General features: G+C 36.7%; 2 protein-coding genes across 5 annotated transcripts; both read right to left on the bottom strand.

Moving 5' to 3' along the window:
• Nucleotides 1–2,315: 2,315 nt before the first annotated feature.
• On the bottom strand, nucleotides 2,316–11,798 carry LOC147408523 (uncharacterized). 2 transcript variants are annotated; one of them, XM_086419129.1, is made up of 16 exons: nucleotides 11,650–11,798; nucleotides 11,240–11,435; nucleotides 10,684–10,767; nucleotides 10,491–10,562; nucleotides 10,339–10,410; nucleotides 10,013–10,249; nucleotides 9,248–9,358; nucleotides 9,045–9,158; nucleotides 8,588–8,713; nucleotides 8,279–8,347; nucleotides 7,962–8,068; nucleotides 5,414–5,497; nucleotides 5,189–5,285; nucleotides 3,970–4,089; nucleotides 3,227–3,411; nucleotides 2,316–2,896 (listed from the first exon to the last, which is right to left on the bottom strand). In XM_086419129.1, exons 2-16 carry the CDS (start codon nucleotides 11,351–11,353, stop codon nucleotides 2,590–2,592), a joined length of 1,899 nt encoding a protein of 632 aa, XP_086275255.1. In that variant the 5' UTR covers nucleotides 11,354–11,435; nucleotides 11,650–11,798; the 3' UTR covers nucleotides 2,316–2,589. The 2 variants fall into 2 exon arrangements, with proteins under 2 accessions (XP_086275255.1, XP_086275261.1); XM_086419135.1 differs by lacking the exon at nucleotides 11,650–11,798 and adding an exon at nucleotides 11,554–11,574.
• Nucleotides 11,799–14,180: 2,382 nt separating this feature from the next.
• On the bottom strand, nucleotides 14,181–18,639 carry AQI (Peptidase M20/M25/M40 family protein). Of its 3 annotated transcripts, none has more exons than XM_086419162.1 (6): nucleotides 18,481–18,639; nucleotides 17,387–18,131; nucleotides 17,035–17,297; nucleotides 15,921–16,058; nucleotides 14,703–14,933; nucleotides 14,181–14,516 (listed from the first exon to the last, which is right to left on the bottom strand). In XM_086419162.1, the coding sequence occupies exons 2-6, from the start codon at nucleotides 17,988–17,990 to the stop codon at nucleotides 14,403–14,405; spliced, it is 1,350 nt and encodes a 449-aa protein (XP_086275288.1). In that variant the 5' UTR covers nucleotides 17,991–18,131; nucleotides 18,481–18,639; the 3' UTR covers nucleotides 14,181–14,402. The 3 variants fall into 3 exon arrangements, with proteins under 3 accessions (XP_086275288.1, XP_086275272.1, XP_086275280.1); XM_086419146.1 differs by having other exon boundaries at nucleotides 14,703–14,942; XM_086419154.1 differs by having other exon boundaries at nucleotides 14,703–14,942; nucleotides 17,387–18,141; nucleotides 18,481–18,635.
• Between the last annotated feature and the right edge of the window lie 1,158 nt (nucleotides 18,640–19,797).

A 19,797-nucleotide genomic window follows, 5' to 3' on the forward strand; every position in this document is an offset into this window, starting at 1 on the left:
TCTCTCTCGGTCGTCTCTCTCATCTTCGTCTCGCTCTATGACCCGCTGCCAGTGCCACCATCTGCCACCGTTTGCCACTGCCACCGTCTCTCTCACTCACTCTCTCTCTACTCTCTCGCTCTCGCTCGCTCATCTCTCATCTCTCTCGCGCTCGCTCATCTCTCTCTCGCTCTCTCGTCTCTCGCGTCTCGTCTCTGCGATCCGCTATCAGTGCCATCGGCTGCTAGTGCCACCATCTCTCTCTCTCTCTCTGTGATTTGCTGCCAGCGACTCGACTCTGTGACCTGCTGCCAGATCCTGCCACCGGCTCGTCTCTACTACCTACTACCAGATCTTGCCACCGGCTCGTCTCTGCAACCTCTCTCTGCAGCTGCGACTTGAGGCAGCGTCCTAAGGCTACGATCGACGACAGGTTTCCTCTATCTCTATCTCTCTCTCTCTCGGTTGCGATTTACGACCAACCCATGGAACCGAACCGAACCAAGCCGAATTAAGATCGGTTTGGGTTGGTTCGATTCTAAAATAATTCGGTTCGGTTTTGATTATTATATAATAGAATCGATCTTGATCGGTTCGATTCTAATTTTGTTCTAACCCGAACCAAGTTGCACCCCTACTTTCTACAAATATGTGTAGATGTAGTTAGTTACAAAATGTAAAAAACCTTGTGGGATGATTTACTTAGGTTACCCCGCACGACTGCAAGAACAATGCAAAAGATACCTTTCAAATTAAATTATTTTAATTGACCATTCTATAAAGTAATGCTGAAATAATAAAAAAAAAAAATAATATTAAAGACAGTGAAATGGTTTTGTTGTAACAAACTTTGTCCCCGCAATATTGGTATATTTCTATTTTTTAGAGGTTTGTTTCACACAAAATAAATTAATGTTTTACTTGATTTTTCAGATGCATTGGAGGGTTCGCTGTCTGGGATTCCATGAACTCACCCCCTACTTATATTATTAAATGAAATTACGTACTCTTCCTCCATCCCTAGGGCTTTTATTTATTAATATTGGTTTTTCAGTTGCATGGGAGGGAGTCATACGTATTCCTAATTTCCGAATCAACATAAATTACCCCTACAAATTACTAAATGACCAGAAAGTCCCTGCGAGTTTCATTAATGTTGTCACAGTATTTTTTATGCGCACTATGAGAATAATGTCATAGTGCGAATAGCTTGAACCTGCTGAAGCTAATCCTCCATTCAAGCACCAAATGAATATCTGAGTAGCGGACATTACAATGATGTTTAGCTTGACCAATGATGCTTGTGCCCGTTTGGTTAATATGAATTAGGAGAGGTAATCTAAGATTCTTCAGAATTCTTGCAATCAGTGTAGATCCACCTACCTACCTACCTACCTAGCTAATAGTGATGATGTGTCAATGGGTTTATTTCAGTGCCAATGTGCCAATTCCTTCAATTCAACCAATCCACCAATCCAAATTATTAAGTAAATTCTATTTGCCATCCTATCGTGTAACATCAGTCTACAACAATAATATTTCTATTATTATTTTTATTTATTTTTTAAAGAAACAAAATGTATATAACAAAAAATTTCTCAAAAGAAATATGAAATTCATAGTAGCACTGCTTGGTTTTCCAGGTCTTATTCAATTCCATTTCTAGTCAAGTTTAGGAAACAATACACCCATAACCATGACCTATTATATACAATGGTTTTGGGCAATATGGATTACAGTTTCAACCATGGAAGTTATTCCAAAATTGGGATGATTAGTTCAAGTTCCAGTACGTTAGTTGGGAAAACAGGTGGTATAAGAAGGCACAAAAGGAGAATAAGAGAATTTTTTTTTACGAGAATCAATTTTGAAGGCACAAATGACTCTGGCTCGTATTTGAAGTGGTAAGTAGGGTGAAAAAGTATTGGAGAGGAGGGCATTTGTAGTTTTTATTTATTTATTCACGATTTGGAGATGAGGGCATTTAATCAATTTTCATCAATTTTAAATTTTAGGGGAATAGCTAATGACATGGCAAGGTGAAAGGGGAAAGAAAATACAAAGCGCGCGAGACTTGACAGGTGATCTTAAAAGAATACAACATACATGATCCAGTCTCTAGCAGTAGCTTGTAAGTGACATTTAGAGGTCATCTAAAACAATATTCTACCTTTTATTTTTTGGGAGTCCATATAACACTTGCATTAGAAAGTAAAACTATCAAAATTCGAGTCAAACTATCTCATTTTTTATATTAGGATATAGCTTCTTGTTCAATCTCAATTTAAAAGAGGAAAAAGACAATAAGAATGTTAAACAAAGGACACTTGTAGAGATTTATGTGTAAACCAAAGAAAATTGTCATAATCAATAATCAATATCTGATTCACTTAATATTACAAAATTTACTATGAAGAACTGTGACATTCAGAAGCCCACAAGGGGATTACAATATTGTCAATGTGTCCACCGTAGGGGAACTTCAATCCATCCTCAAACCTTCAAAAAGAGACTGGTGCCATTACACTATGCAAAACTGGCTGTTGATCTAATTAATAGCAATAAGGGGAACTCTTCTCACCCAATAGGCAGGGAAAAAGTCATTACCAATTACAATGATTCAGGGCTTGTTGATGGCCTAATTCTAGCAGGCATTTGCATGGGCATATGAAAATCGCCTGCCAATCTGTGTTTCAAGGAACTCTTGGGAGTAATGGACATTTTGTTCAAAGAGTTCTCAAATTCATCAAGATCGAGCTCTTGTTCATCAAAGCTCATTCCCATGGCATTATCAAACAAATGCTCCCCTTTCTGATTTACAACATCCTCATCGCCATCGTCATCACTGCTGTCATCTTCACCATTATCGTAAGTAGTTTTGACCATCGACCAGTATACAAAGTTCGGCCGGATAAATCTTTTCCAAGGGAAAGGAAAAAAAAATGTCATTAAAACATTTGAAATCAAACAAGCATATACCCACCAAATATGCCTAGCATCCATAGGACGATAGAATAAGTCATCCCCATGCCTCTACACAATAATCAGAAAAAGAGAAATGACCAGTGCACCATTAGGATCACCAATCAGATCTATTTTTGCCCAGTCTTCGTTCAGCAAATCCTCATAACATGTGTCATATGTAGGCCAGAGGCAAAGGGGATGTCTTCTTCCAATTCTCCCACCATGGGAGTAAATATCCCTACTATTACCTGTAAATTCTACATGTAAAAGTCAGAAAACAAACCTATCACATTTCTTCAACAAACATGGGTCAAATGGGAAGAACATGTCAAGTCTTTCCATCCCACCATAAGCTTTGGAGAAATCTGACTCGAGCAAGTTTTCAAAGAAGAAAGTTTCTGCTACAGTGAATAGATGAGCTGCTTTTGCCTGTCGAAGGAATTCCTCCACTATTGAAGGCAGGCACACCTGTTGCAAAGCAACCAAAAGAAAATTAAATCTCAGGACCTGGAAAAAGAAGACAACAACCTAGGTGGGTAATCTCTCCCCCACTCTGCTAAAAAAATTGCTCAAGGAGGGGAGTCTCTAATACCAATGAGGCAAAAAGTATTAACAGTACCTTCAAATATACAATTTAATCTAAGAGCAGGAAAGAGGTCAAAGTTTCCCTTTTGATCCTTTTAACATACTCCATACATAATTTATTAAGTTGTTACTGTGATTTAATATTGGAAATATACTTCTACCAAGTGTATAGAAAATGTTTTCTTTTACTTCAGATATATTTATTTCCTCATTTTTGTTTTAAAAAGCTATAAGTCAAATATAATTAAAATATTATACAATAATATATGTTGACATAGATGTAGGCATTTCGGCCTTTTCAAAGGAACCTTGTCAGAAAGCTCATATCAGTGTTGGAAACTGATATACATGACAATGTTCCTGTTACATAAAAGGCAAGAATTGAATGTAGGAAACATAAGTGACCATGAGACTGAACAAGCATTTCTGCCAGTGTTTCACCTTCAAAGGATCTAGCGGATGCCGCAAGATCGGCTCTAAAAGCATATGGAAAAGCTGTACTTTGAGATGAGGAATGTCCATCATCAACCTCATACGGAAGCAGAGTATGTACATAATGGCCTGCAGTAAATAAAAAATAAAAAATCTTCACGTTGCAATGGTTTCAAAGTAATAAAGTGAACAATGAGAAATAGAATGTTAGCATCATACTCCCCATTAGAAAACTAATATCATAGAAGAAAACTTAGTACCATATTACTCATAAACATATTAAATTTCCCATAGCAAAATTAACGTTCAAGAATATTTGAAAAAAATAAGTTTTTTTTTTTAAATCATGGACGATTTCATTTTCAAACCAAGACCCAGTTCCTTGCTCAGATCATAAGCCAACCCATAGAGTTGATCAGTATTTTTAAGGCATGCAAAGCTTTCACCTCGGTGTGCATCTCATAGTGAGGCTCCTCAAAAACATCCTAAGACACGAGAAATGTATAAAATAGCAAAGGCTTACAAATCCGACCAAGAGATCCCAAAAGTCATATGTCCAAAGGTGAGGCATACACCCTTTTTGGGAAAGGCATATATCTCTCGTGAATTTTCGTTTAATGACTTTTTTTTATATAATAATAAAATTTAAAAAAAAAAACTATATACTATCCATATTTTCTATTTTTTTTTTATAGATAACTCTATTCTCTATTTCCTTTCTCTTCTTGTTCTTTTCTTTCTTCTCTTAAAAGCATAAAATATATGGTGGCTACACCAAATTTTAAACCATCAAAAAGATATTGGGAAATCAGAAACCGACTTCCCAATGAGAAGTGTTAACCACTACTTCGGCAGAAATGGCAGCAAACTTAAAAATCCAGCCTGCTGTGGTCATCAGGAATTCAAGATTCACACCACATAAATCTCGAAGGACATCCAAACAGTCTGGACCTTGGGTTGACATTGATATATTATCCACACAGGGAGGATGCTAACATTTTCCCTTCCAAATATTCACCCCACAAATTGATAAGGAAAAGGGTCATGCAGTGGCATACTACAATTTTAGGAAATTGGAGATTACTCAGTTGGGAAATGTCAAAAAAAAAAAAAAAACAACTTGATACCATCCTTCCATTTTCATAAAAAAGTTCACTCAAATGCCAGGAAGAGAAGTATCTATATTCGTAAACACATGAACATGAGCTTAATCCCTGTTAACATGTACCTGGCATCCAGAATAAAAGACTCTATGAACTTCAGGATTTATTACTTTCTCTTCGCCAGTTTGAAATTGGCAATATTCGAAACACCAATCTACCAGTCTGAAACAGCATGAACACAAAAAATAACCAAATCACATAATTGATCCTTCTTTTAATAAAGAAATCAGAAAAAGAATATTGATTGATCTTCAGTATCTAATGAGTGGGAGACAAGAATAATCAGTGACCTTTTCAATATGCTAGCAACCATAGAGGAAGGTAGAAACTTCCCACGAGACAAATAACTAGCAAGATAAGCAACAGCACTCATCCTGTAAAAAGCCACCATTCAGAAACATAGAGAAAGCACCCAAAACATAGAATGTGCAAATTCAATACAAACATAATACTTGAGCACCCATTTCTCTTTGGTAAAGTGTCACTCAGTTGTTTAGAACATTAACAGATTACTATTTATGGATTACAAAGGATCATCACGTGCACACCTATATATGTCAAAGATAAGCATGAGCAAACAGCTGAAGGTGCCAACTTAGCTAAGTTGGTAAGGTTTGTGAGTGTTGATACCACGACCTGGGTTCAAAACCCACCTTCACCCACTAACTGCCGACCACTAACCTGCTTTCCTAGCAAAAAAAAGGCATGAGCAAACAGCAATTGCAATCCACAATCTAGATGTCTTACAACACGTGCAAAAAGATACTGAAAGTCAAACATGTTTCTAGTCAGAGCATTAGAGATTGCAGTGACTATATCTCCAAGATTTTCTGAAATTCCTAGAAATGCACTCCACAAATTAATTTTCTTATTTCCATCAATATAAGCTCCGGGAAAATTTCTTGCACGTATCAAGAAATTAGTCAGGTCAAAAGAAATTAGGAATCGTGTGTGCTTATGTTTTGATATGCCATCCGCTAAACATCCAAGAATAATACAAATGACAGCTGCTTATCAATACAAGATGAGTGCACATGTGCATGTGTGTGTGTGTGTGTGTGCGCGAGAGAGAGAGAGCGTCCATATCATTTGGGGGATAAGGCTACACAGCCGACAAAAAGATTGTAACACTACCCATGAGGAAGTATCACTTGGTTAAGTGGAAAGTTCTTTGCATGCCCAAGAAGAATATCAAGAAATTAGTCAGGTCAAAAGAAATTAGGAATCGTGTGTGCTTATGTTTTGATATGCCATCCGCTAAACATCCAAGAATAATACAAATGACAGCTGCTTATCAATACAAGATGAGTGCACATGTGCATGTGTGTGTGTGTGTGTGTGTGTGTGTGTGTGCGCGCGAGAGAGAGAGAGCGTCCATATCATTTGGGGGATAAGGCTACACAGCCGACAAAAAGATTGTAACACTACCCATGAGGAAGTATCACTTGGTTAAGTGGAAAGTTCTTTGCATTCCGAGGTCAGTAGAGACTAGATTGGAAAGGCTCATGAGGAACTTTTTATGGAACGATAAGAGAGGTGGGAGGAAGTATCACTTGGTTAAGTGGAAAGTTCTTTGCATGCCCAAGAAGAATGGGGGGCTAGGAATTAGGGGGCTTAGATTAGCTAACAGAGCGCTTTTAGGAAAATGGTAGTGGAGATTTGGGGAGGAGAGGGGGAGACTGTGGAGAAAGATCATTAAGGCTAAATACGGGGAGAGGAAGCTAGGTTGGTATAGCGGCGAGGCGAAAGGTTCTTACGGGTGTAGCATTTGGAAAGGGGTTCTTAAGCTTAGCGAGGACTTTGAGAGTGGTATTAGGTTTAAAGCGGGGACGGGGGACAGAGTTAGATTTTGGGAGGACTTGTGGTGTGGTACAGCCTCTCTGGCTACTCAATTCCCGTCTTTGTACTCCTGTTCTATTAAGAAGAACTGCTCTATCCAGCAGTGTCTGATACGCAATGAGTCTAGTCCCACGTGGAATTTGGGGTTCAGGAGAAATTTTAATGATTGGGAGTTAAACGACTTTATATCTTTCCTTGATCTCTTGCATATGGTTTATCTCAATGAGGGAGAACAGGATAGGTGGGAATGGAAGAGGGCGAAAGATTTGAGATTTTCTGTCAGATCCTTCTATGAGAGTCTCAACCCTCGTGCAGGGCGATCCCTTTTGGGGTCCATTGTTTGGTGTAAGTCTCTCCCATCTAAAGTCTCTTTCTTTGTTTGGCTGGCTTCCCTTGGTAGGATACTCACGTTGGATAATCTGATTGCTCGGGGTTGGATCACCCCAAATTGCTGTCCACTTTGTCTGAGGGATGAGGAGTCTGTGGATCATATTCTTATTCACTGCTCTTTCTCTTCTATTATTTGGTCTTATTTTCTTGGTCGATTTCGCATCTATTGGGTCCTTCCTTGTAAGTTTTCCTCCTTGTTAGTTGAATGGGCTAGTAATGACTTTAATTCTAGAGAAAGACTTTTGTGGGCTATGCTTCCCTCGGCTATTGCTTGGGGGGTTTGGAACGAGAGAAACAACAGGGTGTTCAATAGTAAGTCTAGAAGCTCGCATGCAAGCTTTTTGGAGATTTTGGGCTATTTGTACCTTTGGTCTAAACAGCATAAAGAGTTTACAGGATTCTCTTTCGATGATTTTGTCCTTAGATGGAACGACCTCTGTAATTAGTTTGTTTTATTTTCTTTCTTGCTCTTTGAGAGGCCTCCTCGGCCTCCTTGTATTTGTGTTCTCTTGTACTTGTTTCCCTTTATCAATACATTACACTTTTCAAAAAAAAAAAAAAAAAAACACTACCCATGCTGCACAACTACTAAAAGATGAAAAAAAGTACCTGGTAAGTGGAGGGTAAGTTCCACACACAAAAATATCTGTAAGCACAACCGCAAACCTCATACCACAGTTTTCAGGATCCAGAGCACAGGCATAGAACATCACAAACTACAATCAAATGGCAATAAAGTCACAAAAATGAAGGTGAAAATAACCCAAGCAACCATATTTCAATGCTCAGCTTAGGCAAAAAACACCTTGCTGATTTCAAGAACCACTTGTTCAATTCATATCTTGAAGAGAATATGCAATACAAAAGGGAAAAAGAAAAACAGGGAGCTACTAATAAAAACTAACTGGTGTTGAAACAAGACTTACCTGGGCAAACTTTGATTTATGGGCATTCAAAACAGTGATCTGAAAAGACTGGAGAAGTGTTTCGAATACCTAATCATTTAAAAAAAAGATGGATCAGATATGTTTATGTTTTTTATTTTTCATTTTTTTGATAAGCAAGTGGTTTAGTGGTTAGTAGATGAATGGAGGTTTTGAACCCAGTATGTGTATGTTAGTGTTACTGAAAGAAAAAGAAAGCCAGCATCCACATTGTTCCCAAAGCTTAGGGAAGAATGTCAAAAGAGAGTATACTGAAGAAATATGATGATGCAAATACAGTAATGGGAATACCTTAATCAGACGTCCATCCTCAGCACATGATTTAAGATGCTCGCAAGTGAGTACCATCAAGCTATCCAATTTCTCAGCAACAACATTGCCTCCCAAACTCTGTCGACCGTAAGTTGCTTTTGGAAGCTGGACACAACCATTAGCCTCTAAGTTTCTAGATAGAGATTCCAAGAATAATTCATGTCTATTGGCAAATCACAATTTCCATATATACTAGAGTCAGGATAGGAGAAGTGGAGGAAGCTGTCCTTCCAGTCTAAGAATAAAAAACCCAGGTCCCAAACAAAATCCTATAAATTATCCTAACAATCTTATAGATCACCCAGTTTTAGACACTAACATCAATGCCATATGCACAGCATAGGATGACAGCTTCATCATGACCTATCTAGGATCAAGTGATCATTTTAAAAACCAATGCTCAAGTAAAATATTTAGATACGTGCAAGAAATATACCTCACTACCATCTATCACAGCAAAATCTTCAGTTTCTTCAAAATCTTCTAGTTCCATGTCAAATATACCTTTAGTAGGATCATCCTGCAAAATGTCATCCCATCCTATCTCCACCTAAAAAGATTCAAATAAATAAAATCAAGACAATGAAGTAGAAATTTTTTCACTCAATATTTTTCTACAAAGTAGCTTCAAGTACGCACATCTAAATCTACAAGCCTATCCACCAAAGCCATTAGAATTGTACTCCCAACAAGTTCTCCAAATGCACCACCCTCCAGCCTTAGCAAGCTCTCCACATACATCACGATCAACTGAAAAAGAAAAAGAGATATTTATGATCAATTAAATTTTTTTTTTAACAAAGACTTTTACTGTCACGATAGCGTTATAGACTATTTTAATGCAGTTAACTTTTAGAAGATTCCAGCAGCTTAGATGAATTCCTGGAATTTTCATCTTGCCAGAGAGAAAAAGCCTTTACTCACTTTGATAATTAAGTCAAGAAGCAAAGATAGGTACAAAGACATCTTGCTATGTAAGAAATAAATGCTGGGCATATGTCAATATGTAAATTGATCAAGTCAAAGAAAAGAAAGGGACATCCTTCTCCAATGGATTGGCCCAACTAGTTCCCAGACAGTCAAAAGAAATTTGATTTAGCGTAGTTGTATATATTTTAACTTAGGATGCATAACCAAAACAGGAATTAGCAAGGACAATCTCTACCCAAAAGAAAAAGGCTAGAAATAACTAGGGCTCAGACTAATTCACGTGCAAAGTAAATATAAACCTGGTCCTATACCGACTGACTGATGGAACCTGAGACTTTGCATGTATGCCATTGCTTTCTAAAAGTTTTCTTATAGGCAGTAACATCTCCGTTACATACCAATATAGAATTACCACATAAAGCAAAGAGACAAACATCAAATAATAAATGTTGAAGTAAAAAAAAAAACACCCACAGTCTCCTTAGCATAAATGTGTGGCATTCTCTGCAGAATTATCGGCAATAACCTCAAGGGAGCAAGGGGAACCAAGTCAGCAATTTCTCTCAAGGCCGAATGCACATGATCAAGAACCTGTTCCTTTCTTGCAAGGCCACGAGGTTGTCCCATCCAATGTAGTAAAGATTGAGGTGGCATAAAATTGCTAACAAGCATATCCAAACATGAATCAACAAACTTTCCACTTGAAGCGGCCTGAATAAAATGCAGCAGAAAAGAATCATAACAGATCAATTTACTTGTTCTAGCATGAGACTTAAAGGTAGTGTTAACAAACAACATACCAAAGATATTATTAGTTCCACCAATGCACTCATCACATCTGGCCCATAGTTCCACATACTCTTTCTAAAAATCTGCAACATACTTGATCGTATAAAAATTAGAATTTATACTATCAACTCCAAAGCCTAAAAGATAATATGTATGAACTTACAGACGAGAGAAGAGTTTCATGGTGAATTATATCAATATAGGAGACTACTCTGGACAGTGCCTTTAAGCTTGTCTGTTATGCACACATAAATAAAAATGCGTACAAAATGAATCAGACAGCAATATGGATGAAGATGAAACAAGTCACAAATATAATATTGTTTTACAATTCTAATTTTAAGTAAATAACCTACCACGAGCAAGGCCACGTCATCAGGAGCAAGATGTCCACTACTGTTCAAAACTCCAATTAGCTGGTCGTAATGGTCACTGTCACCCTATGGCATTGAAAATTTATACGAAATAAGTGCCACCACATTAGAATGCCAAGCCAACAGAAAATCAATTATGCTTCTCTAAGCAAAACAACAAGTAACAATAGCAAAATCCAAACAAGATAATGCCCCATTACACCTCTAATATGAGAATCAACTCCATTTGCCGTAATTCAAATTGCCTATCTTCAAATTTTCCTCAAAATATTAAATTTGCATCCTAAAATGCTGGCTTTTGAAGGAAAGCTATGTTGATATATTGTTTATCATCCATATTGCAACATGTAGACAAATATTATGAAATTACGTTATTTTGGGTCGAATTAGGTTAATGTCTTTAAAACATTGTGAAACAGAATGACACAAATAAAACCAAACTGCAAACCAAGTAGACATGTTAATCATAAAGTTATTTCAATTGAAGTTCCATCATCAAAGTAACACTAGTTTCATAAAGAATTGAGCCCACGCTTACCTCGGACACCGATCGAAGGGCATCCCGCACATGAGAAACTAACTCCAAATCGCTGACATCGACATACTCCATTTCTCCAAATTCTGCCTTGTTGCTTGCTAATTCCACTCCCATATCCTTATATTCGATCGCTGAGTCAGCTAAGAATTATGTTCTTATGATGATCAGTCCAGTTGCAGAGAATCAAAATCCTTGCCTGCCAATAGAATTAAGTTTATTTTAAAGGTTCTTGAAGGGATTTCGAATCAAAATAAGTTAACAATCATTGATGATAATAAGAGTGAATCATAAAACTTGAAAGAATTCATCCGGACCCGAATAAAATCGAAGACCTCACAAGCAACGATCTATAACTGTTTTTAATACAAAATTTATATTAAAAAGATAATATTTAGATGGAGATTTCAGACCTAAGACGCTACGATCTCAGACCTTCGAAGCCGCTGCTACGCGCTTGGAAGGCGAGAGAGCTGATTAGGGTTTTTAGGGTTTAAATATGAAGACTTTTGACAGAGACTACTAATGGGCTTTCTATCTGCTCTAATTCTTGTAAATTGGATACATTAATGGGCCGGACTCCCGGATGGCTTATTAGATTGCATTTGGATTGGTCTCCATATTAAAAATTGATAATATACATTGCCTGCCCCCCCCCCCCCCCAAAAAAAAAATTAAATAAAAAACAAAAAAACAATGATTTTATGTGTATCTCAACCATACATATCCCCCCACTATACTTATCTTGAGGATGGATTTTATATGTATATCAACAATACACACCCAATGATTATCACATTAACAATCGACTACAAAATCCTGTTAGAATTTTGTAATGTGTGATCCATTGACCTCATGATTTTTTATTGTTTAATTGCACTAGAATTCTATACATAAAAGATATTGATATTTAAGGAATTTCAATATCGTTTGAATTATAGATATTTTTTAAGGTTAGTAAGAAATCTCAATGGATAAGAATCTTATTAAAAGAATAACTCTAAACCCTTAACCTTCATTTATAAAAGGGATCGGCGACCTCATATTGGAATTCATGAATAGAAAGAATTAAGTGTGGAAAACGCACAATGTATAAAGTTATAAAAGATTGATATCCATTAATTACTAGAATCCTAGTTAATCCACATAGAGAGAAAGGAGAAGGTGAATCTAGAAGACAAGGCCAATTTGACTAGGATTTCAAAAGTTTTGAGGAACACGTGGATTGCAAAGCACATCTCCAACGGTATTAAATCAATGACTTTATGGCACAAGGTAAGTATCATCTATTCATTTTGATAATTGAATGGATAGTATACTTAAGGTATGGAATAAATTAAATCTTATTAGAAAATCATAGTTTATTAAAGTTATGTTTAAAATTTTGAATACGTAAAAATCTAACAAATTCTTATAGATTTTATGGAAAAATTCATATTCACAATTTTTTTTTTTTTAATTTTTGAGTTTGATCCAAGGTAATGAAATGGACGGCTACTAAATTCTCAAAACTTAAAATTATAAATCAACAGTGAAAAATAATATTTTTTTTTGTTTGTGTTTTTTTCAAAGTTCTTAGATGGCACTGGCTCATGCTTTTGGATTCCAAAATGTGAGGTCACGACTCTTATTCAAATTTGAATCAATTTTCAATAAATGAAATATTTATTGAATCTGTTGGAACATCCAACAAATTTTGAACTAGCAAAAATAACATTTGTTTGATTTTGATAAAATATGCTATTTATTGTAAAGAGCATTGTTGGAAATGCATTTACTCTTGAGGTTGAAAGAGATGAAATCTTAAGATTGAAGACGATAGTAGAAAGTTTTACCTTGGAGGTTGAAAAATGGTCAGGTTTGGGGAGATAATCGAAGGAACCTATGGCAGATGTTGATGATAGATCATTTTTTGTTAAGTCTCTAAGATAAGACTGAGGTCAAGGGATGTGTTGTTGGTTTGAAAACAGGGGTATCCAAATATTTTATAAAACATGTATTATCTAAATCTAAATTATTCTAAAATTGAGTATTGTTTAAGTACATTAGCATTAAATATAATATTAAATAATAAAAATATATCTATCAATGCATTCAAAATAATCATCTGATCGTCATCAATAAAGAAACTTGGGACTTATATTTCTATTTATATTGTCTTAATTGACTCACTGTGCAAGAAGAAGACATTTTCTTTAATACTTTTCATGTACATTAGTATTAAATATAATATTAAATAATAAAAATATATCTATCAATGCATTAAAAATAATCATCTGATCGTCATCAATAAAGAAACTTGGGACTTATATTTCTATACATATTGTCTTAATTGACTCACTGTGCAAGAAGAAGACATTTTCTTTAATACTTTTCATCGGAATTGGACGAAAATAGTGAGTTTGAATGATTAGGGAGATTTCGACATTTCATCAGAGCGAAATGGCTTGATTAAGGTTTATGGACTGTTCTAAAAAGAGGGATTTACTAAATGGACTATTTTGAATTTTTTATAACCTGCAAAAGTTGCAGATTAAATTGAAAAAAAGTTAGCACCAGGGACCATTAAGTAATTTTCCCTAAAAAAATCCATATTTTTTTCTAGGCAAACGAGATTAGTAGTCAGTAATTAGTACGTTGAGCTGGATTTTGAACACAGGTTGCTTGGCCACTTGAGCTGACCATTCTGTATACCTCAGTGGGGGACACCTTGACATGGAGGCGTGTGCATAACTGTAGATGCATTTTACTCGTATCTTGGAGAAAACACATCTATGGGCATGCACGCCACCATGTCAAGATGTCCCCTGTTTCCCCACTGAGGTCACTTAGTCTGAATGAGATAGACTGCACATCGTATTGAATGGGGGATTGAGACAGATGGAATGTCATTGATGAATACTGCTTTTTTGGTTGTTAATTCTGTCATCAAACACCAAAGACAAATTCATCTAAAAGGATTATGCAGAATGGAATAAGTAAAATTGGACTGAAACAAGTTCAACCAACAAAACATTTAGACGCACTTTAATGTTTCCTTATATAAGTTATTGGGAGCCCCTAGGATCGTGAATGCCTTGTCTGCAGGGGGATAGGTGGTACCCTTCAATATATATTTACAATGAGGCAAATGGGGACGGAACAAGTAAAGACCGGTTCTACTCTCTTACAACTCCTCCCTGGAAGCTTCATCCCTCATTGGCTCAACATAAGATGCATATTCTTTGATGATGGACTCGTATATCTCAATTCCTTTCAAGTACTCCGCTTGGTTTAGAAACTGCGATGCAATAAATAAAAAAAATGACATTGTATCAGAAACACTTTTCTTTTATGGGGGCAAGAAGTTACAAGAGATGGTTGAGTTGAGACCCATATTTCAGCCACCAGCTCAATCAGTGGACCTCCTAGATGAGCTGTAGGCCAAAGTGTTGGAAAGCAAACAGGAGGGAATGTAGATACATACCTCATTATGGTCATGAAGCAGAACAGGAGTGTTTGCCATTGGAGAGAAACCAATTGCTGGTAATCCTTGATCTCGGAAATAGCGAGCATCAGTCGATGCTGGAAAGACCTCTGGCTTACTAAGTTTTCCATTAGCTTTCTTCACAGCCCCCTCTAACAATGGCCACCATGGGTTAGAATTGTCAGCAGCAGTTGGCTTCCCAAATTCATCATTGACAACTTTCTGCTTAAACTGCCCAAGCTGCGACCATGGTTAGAATAATTGGCCAAAAATAAAAAAACATTTCGAGTTCTCAAAAACATAAGCTGTTCTTCCATTAGTGTCAGAAATAACATGTTCACGAGCCACCACCTAACATGAATCTTGAATTTTTTTTTTCTTTCCCTTTAATTTTGGGTAAGAAAGTGAAGGCTGGGTTTTGATTGCAACATGAATCTCGACGATAACTCTAATAGATTATAAATTAATGGAAAGAAGATTGACATGATTTGGTCATGTGCAACGGAGGCTGATCACAGTTCTAGTCAGAAGGAATGTGCTAGTTGACGGTTCTAAAAGAACAAGAGGAATACACACTGAAATTTAGCAGAAGGCTTGGATTTAGATAGAATTAATGGCTGAATAAGAATTTCCACCAACCCCAAATTTACATCCCAAACCATGGATTTTTCTGAATTATTCAGCTTTGATGACCATGCAAGGGATTGGATGGTTGAGATAATCTAATTAGCTCCAATTGCAACCAAGGTGATTTTCAAACCACAACCAAGCTGTGTGGCAAAGGCAGCAGGACTTGCTCCCTGCTCCCACCTGAAAGCAAGGATTCCTCATAATATAACATCAAGATTTTTTAAACCAGAACATTCTTGATTTCAGTTTCTCTACTCTTTTCATATCAATCTGTGTTTTACATCCACGATTGACATTGGGTATTGAGTCACACTAAGTACAGAGATTGTCAAGCTTCTCTCTAAAGGTGTATATTTCGTTATTTCCAGAGATAGATTTACAAAACAAAAATAAAACATAAGTGTCAAATTTGTAAAGTTAGCTTTTATTTTATTTTGTTGTTTCTGGCCAAATTACTTGCATGATTTGAAGAAGAGATAGTGAATATAAACTTATTTCCATGAAAAATGAAACAATGATTTTTTTCATTGATTGTAATTGATTCGTAGAAAGTAGAAATATGTGAAGGTATTCTAATTGCTTTCATACCTCAAATGTCATGTTACGTGAGGAAGGTGCCCATTCTTCAGCAATCCGTTTCTCCATAGATTTTGGATCAGCAGTTGGTGGGAGACGAATATCAAAACCTGCCTCAGCTTCAGATGGTTGCAGATTCATCACAAACCCCTGATGGAAAAAAAAACTCGAGAAATGTCAGTAGGAACTAGGAACCAGAAAGCCACTACAAAGTAAGAACAAAGTAACCAACAACAAAAATGTCAAAGAATTTTACAATTGACAGAACTTTTCTTGTAACCCTAGAATTGGAAGAAGATTCCCCTAAGGAGATATGTTGGGCTTCTAGATTGCAAGTTGATTCATAGAGACTTGATTCTTTATGAAACAAAATTCACCCTTTTGGCATGCTTCCTAGACTTGTTTGTGTTCTTACTCCTAGAAGTGCTAATAAGCCAGCCGGCCTGTTTTTGTTCTTACTCCTAGAAGTGCTAATAAGCCAGCCGACTTGTTTATCATAATTGGTCCACGTAAAACTCAATGGTTCACAGGGAAAACTTCTCTAGTCTCTTCTTGTATATGTTTTTTTTTTTTAAATCAACAAAATCTGATATTTGTTGAACACAAGTATCAGATTTTTTAAAGATGAACTATCCTTATTTCAATGAAAATTGATTGTTCAATATGAGTACAAATTCTTGGCAAGTGATAGGAGCTGATGGTTAGCCAGCTATAGTGGCTTTTAAACTTAGTTATGTTCACTTGCTTGCAAGTTATTGAGCAAAAAAAGAACGATTCCACAGAGGGAACTTCTACACCACTTTGCAGTATTAGATGGGGACCTCAAATATTCTCTTCACTGCACGTGCTCTTGGCATGGCACTGATGCTTGGTCTTGACACACAAGCTATTACAGTCTGAAGATTATGAGGTTGAGACTCTGGGATTCTCTTAAAAATGAATATATATCTGAACTCTCATTCTCAAGAAATTCGGTCTAGAACTAGATTCTAATGATGTGTGTTGGTTTAAGATCTTAGAATACTCCACTCATTCAACTGAAAACTAAGATGTTAAAAACCCATCTGAAGCAAAACCCAAACAACAAGACTTTCATAACCCAAGCTTTGCTATATTAGTAACTCACAGTCGGTGATGGTGTCCCAGCTTTCAAGAAGGCCATATTCACTGAAATGACCTCACCCTCAGCCTTCAACCCCGCCTTCACCAAATCAAACTGTGATGCCCGAAACCTCCTCACACTCTCGATGCTCTTCAACAGATTCTCCATTGCACTATTGTCATAAAGCTTTGACCCGTGGCCAGGAGCTCCAATGGCCTTAATCACAAGCCACCATGGGCATCTCTCCGCATAGAAAACCCTGTAATTTTCATTCGGTGAAGCCAAACCTACCATAAAAAATGAAAAAAAAAAGAGGTATAAGCCATACAAAATCTCTGAATCCCTAAATATACAAAAACTGAGCACCAAAAAATACCCTCATCCAAAACAATCCCAACTTTCATATTCTTGAAAGTCTCCGACTTGGAAAATTTCTCAGCACCATCATGGCCACCAATCTCCTCGTCAGGAACAAACGATAAGTATATAGATCTCATAGGCTTGAATCCTGAATTTTTCAACCTTTGAATTGCCTCGAGGTACTGCAACCCAACACATTTCATGTCCTGTGATCCTCTAGCATATATATCACCAGATTGATCGATGTGGGCATTAAAAGGAGGGTGAGTCCATTTATGGTGCTCAGCAGGGACTACGTCAGTGTGAGAGTTTAAGAGGATTGAAGGAAGATTAGGGTTTTTTCCTGGCCATTTGAGGAGAACTACAGGCTTCCCCTCGACGAATTCTAGTGTTTCTGATTCTAGGGATAGGGTTTTGGCCTGAGAGAGAATGAAATCTGCGGTTTCAGAGTATTTTGGGTTCGGATGGGCTGAATTGATTTGAAGGTACTGTTGAAATCTGGAGATGATCTCAGATGGGTTTTCGTTGATTGTTGAGGGTTGTATGGGAAACACAAATATAGATAGAACGACGAATTGGAAAATATAATTGAAAGAGAGATGTCTGTAAACTCCCTCCATTATCGGCAGTAAAAGTGTTAAGTGAAGCAGATTTGAGCGAGAGAGAGAGAGAGAATATTCTTCTCAAATCACGCCTTGACCTTGTTTGCTTGCTAATTTCACTCCTATAGACTCTGGTCTTACAGTGATCGGAATACTTCCCTGCACAAAACTTCAAATTTTTAAGGGTTTGGGAGGAGCTTCGAATCAAAAGAAATAAATGCAAATTACGATGAAATATGTAACTGATAAACCAACGAATTACATCAAAATAATAATTTCAGATAATCAGATTGAGCGAGAAATCAACAATTAAACCATCTCTTATTAGAACAGTTCAGGAATCTATTAATAATGACTGAAACATAAAGAACTGTAAAAGAATTCATCCAGACAAGAAACCCAAGAGGATCGAATGCGACAAACGCACTGATTTATACCAGTTTTGATGCCAAATCTAGAAGAACAAATACAAAGCGAGAATATTTATATTTAGATGGAAATTTCAAACCTTCGAAGCAACTATTTAAGACCTTCGTGAATGAGACTTGGAGTTGGGAGAGCGGTTTTTTGGGTTATACGGAGGGTTTCAACTTTCAAGTGCAACTGAACTCCAGCAAATGTGTTTTTTTTTTAATGATAAATTCTAGCAAATGTGTTGTGGACTTGTGGTTCCTCCTTATCGTTTCCCATATATTATATTATAAGAATAAACTGTTATTCTCGTGGAACGCGGGGAATCTGGGAAGAGTCCAACTAGCCTGACTAAATTAGTAAGATTTCAAGCTCTTACCAAGGGTCGTTGAGATCATCTTCCTTTGCATAAAAAAAACATGATCTGATGCCACAGGTTGAAGGGGATAAAATTCTATGAAATTTGGAAGAAAAGGAAATTCAAAAAAATTGTCAGTTTTCACTGTTGAACTTTATTTTTAAATTTGAGATTTTGCGAAAATTCGATAGTTGTTATGGTTTCAAAACTCGTCTGAGATCGAGACATATATCCCAAGTCGTCTCGGTATTAGGTATGGATGAGATAGATGAATAAGTCAAAAGTATTGGACAAGATTTAAAATCCCACATTCATTTTTCTTATTTTTGAACGACACATCTTAAATGTATTAGAAAACTCATCTGAGACGACGTGATATTTAACATGGACGAGACGCGAAACCGAGTTTTTAAACCATTGTTATTTATTTTGGAAATCTTGAATCAACCCCAAATTATTATTTTTTTCTGAATTTCTTTTTTATTTATCTCAGTTTTTCAATAAAGTCTAGTGCACTCAGGGGCGGAGTTAGGAATGAGCTGGTGGGGGCATTTGCCTCCACAGAACTTTGAGACACACCCTATATTTCCAACTAATTACATGTCCTATTTATCCCCACACCCTCACCTCTCTCCCCATTTGCCTCCACACCATGGTTTTTAAACTCGTCTGAGATTGAGACGTATCGTCCGAGATAACTCGGTATCAAAGCTGAATGAAACCAACTCACAAAGTGATTTTTTTTTTTATTATCGAGTTTTACAGCTCATGTACAATTTTTCGAGTTATCTCACGAGACGTCTCAAACGTATCAGAAAACTCGTCCGAGATGACTCGGTATCGGAGCTGAACGAGACGAGGCGCGATACCGAATTTAAAAACCACGCTCCACACCCTCTCTTCCCTCCAATCGTATTTTCCAGCACAAATAAATTTTTTACCATTCAACTAACCATAGTTTGCCCCTACTACAAGAAAATCCTGGCTGCACCCTGAGTGCACTGTGGTATTATCCATTTGAGTTCAAGGATACTTAGTAAGAGTTAAAATCTTGCC

This window comes from Akebia trifoliata, chromosome 2 (assembly GCF_017979445.1).
Source record: "Akebia trifoliata isolate Shusen 1 chromosome 2, ASM1797944v1, whole genome shotgun sequence".
Lineage (NCBI taxonomy): Eukaryota > Viridiplantae > Streptophyta > Magnoliopsida > Ranunculales > Lardizabalaceae > Akebia > Akebia trifoliata.